The sequence below is a fragment of the Thalia democratica genome, unplaced genomic scaffold (assembly GCF_965202585.1).
Source record: "Thalia democratica unplaced genomic scaffold, ktThaDemo2.hap1.1 HAP1_SCAFFOLD_319, whole genome shotgun sequence".
Lineage (NCBI taxonomy): Eukaryota > Metazoa > Chordata > Thaliacea > Salpida > Salpidae > Thalia > Thalia democratica.
Window position 1 is genome coordinate 36,634 of NW_028139407.1, and position 1,455 is coordinate 38,088.

Genomic DNA, 1,455 nt, shown 5'->3' on the forward strand with positions numbered 1-1,455 from the left:
CTATTTAATTTAACATCAATATAGAACTAATCAATTTAAGATCAATATAAAGCATTTCATTAGTATTCTAATTTGCTTTTAAATGAAAAGGTCGGATTATTTTTCGTGTTAAAGTGACGCGTCGCTTTCTGAAACGTTTCCGTATATTGTATACTATGGTTGGTTTAGTTTTTATTTAATAAGAATATGTTCTAATATTAATTGACTGTATTTTTTTCAGAAAATATTAACATAAATAAATTTTTCAAATTTCATTAAAAATGAGCTCACCATATTTAAAAAACATAAGTCAATCTTCTACCGAGCAATGTCAAAATTTAGAGGGGGATTTTATTGAAAAGGAAAACAAAATAGCGGAAAAAATGAGTACGATAAACATTGATGAACGTCAAACAGTAAATTGTCCAGTGTTTGAACATAAAGCTCCATCTACCAACGACTCATGCAAAGAATTTGGTTCTTTAAAGAGCTCTACAGAAGAGTCAAGACTTGAAACATCAGAAGAAATTGACCTTATTGGAGAAAAGCTAAATAACATATACACTGTTGAAAGCAAACTTGGAAGCGGAGGTTTTGGTTTCGTATACAAATGTTATGATGACGTAAGTAATGACTACGTAGCAATCAAAGCTATAAGTGATAAAGAAGCAGCTTTAGATGAAATATGGGCATTTGAAGTGTTAAAAGAAAAGCAACTAAATAGCAGCCGCTTGATTAAACTTTTAGAAACGGGTGAAATGATATTTTATTTATTTAGTGTTTCCACTCTATGGACCAACACTTACTGATGCTATATATGAATTTAAACCATCTTTATCAATAGATGAAATTCGCACAATTGCACGTCAGTTGATCGAAGCCACAAAGTTACTTCACGAAAACAACATGCTGCATAGCGACATCAAGCCAGATAATATCTTGCTAAACAGGTATTACAACAATGAAAGTAAACCTGAGTTTTACAGAAAACCTGACATCACTCTGTCCGATTTCGGTTGCGTATATATTGAGGATAACTTTGATAACAACGTCATTACTACTCTCCCGTACAGAGCTCCTGACGTTGTTCTTGGACACAAATTGGATACCCGTGCGATGTTTGGTCTATAGGCTGCACTGTTTTTGAACTTGCTACCGTCATACTGCCCTTTTCTCGCAGAATCAGTTGAAGAGCTTTTCCTTGTTATCAACGAAACAGTTGGTCCATTTACTGAGTGCAAAATCGAACAAATCGGGCATGTTGATAACGAACACAGAATAAATATGGAAGAAATAGATAAAGAGAAATTTGAGGGTTTAAATGAAAATATTGCAGAGGTTAATGATGCCCTAGATGAGTTGAAAGAAGAAGAAAAAGATCTTTATGACGTAATAATGAAAATGCTGACAATTGATCCCGAAAAAAGAATAAGTCTTAAAGAAGTACTAAAACTACCTTTTTTTACTGAGGATTAG

The 1,455-nt window shown here is 32.9% G+C and overlaps 1 protein-coding gene across 1 annotated transcript; it reads left to right on the plus strand.

Annotated features, from left to right (window-relative positions):
- The first annotated feature begins 362 nt into the window (after positions 1-362).
- LOC145846193 (dual specificity protein kinase CLK1-like) lies at positions 363-1,455 on the plus strand. The gene is made up of 3 exons (XM_082953106.1): positions 363-732; positions 824-1,090; positions 1,160-1,455. Exons 1-3 carry the CDS (start codon positions 363-365, stop codon positions 1,453-1,455), a joined length of 933 nt encoding a protein of 310 aa, XP_082809232.1.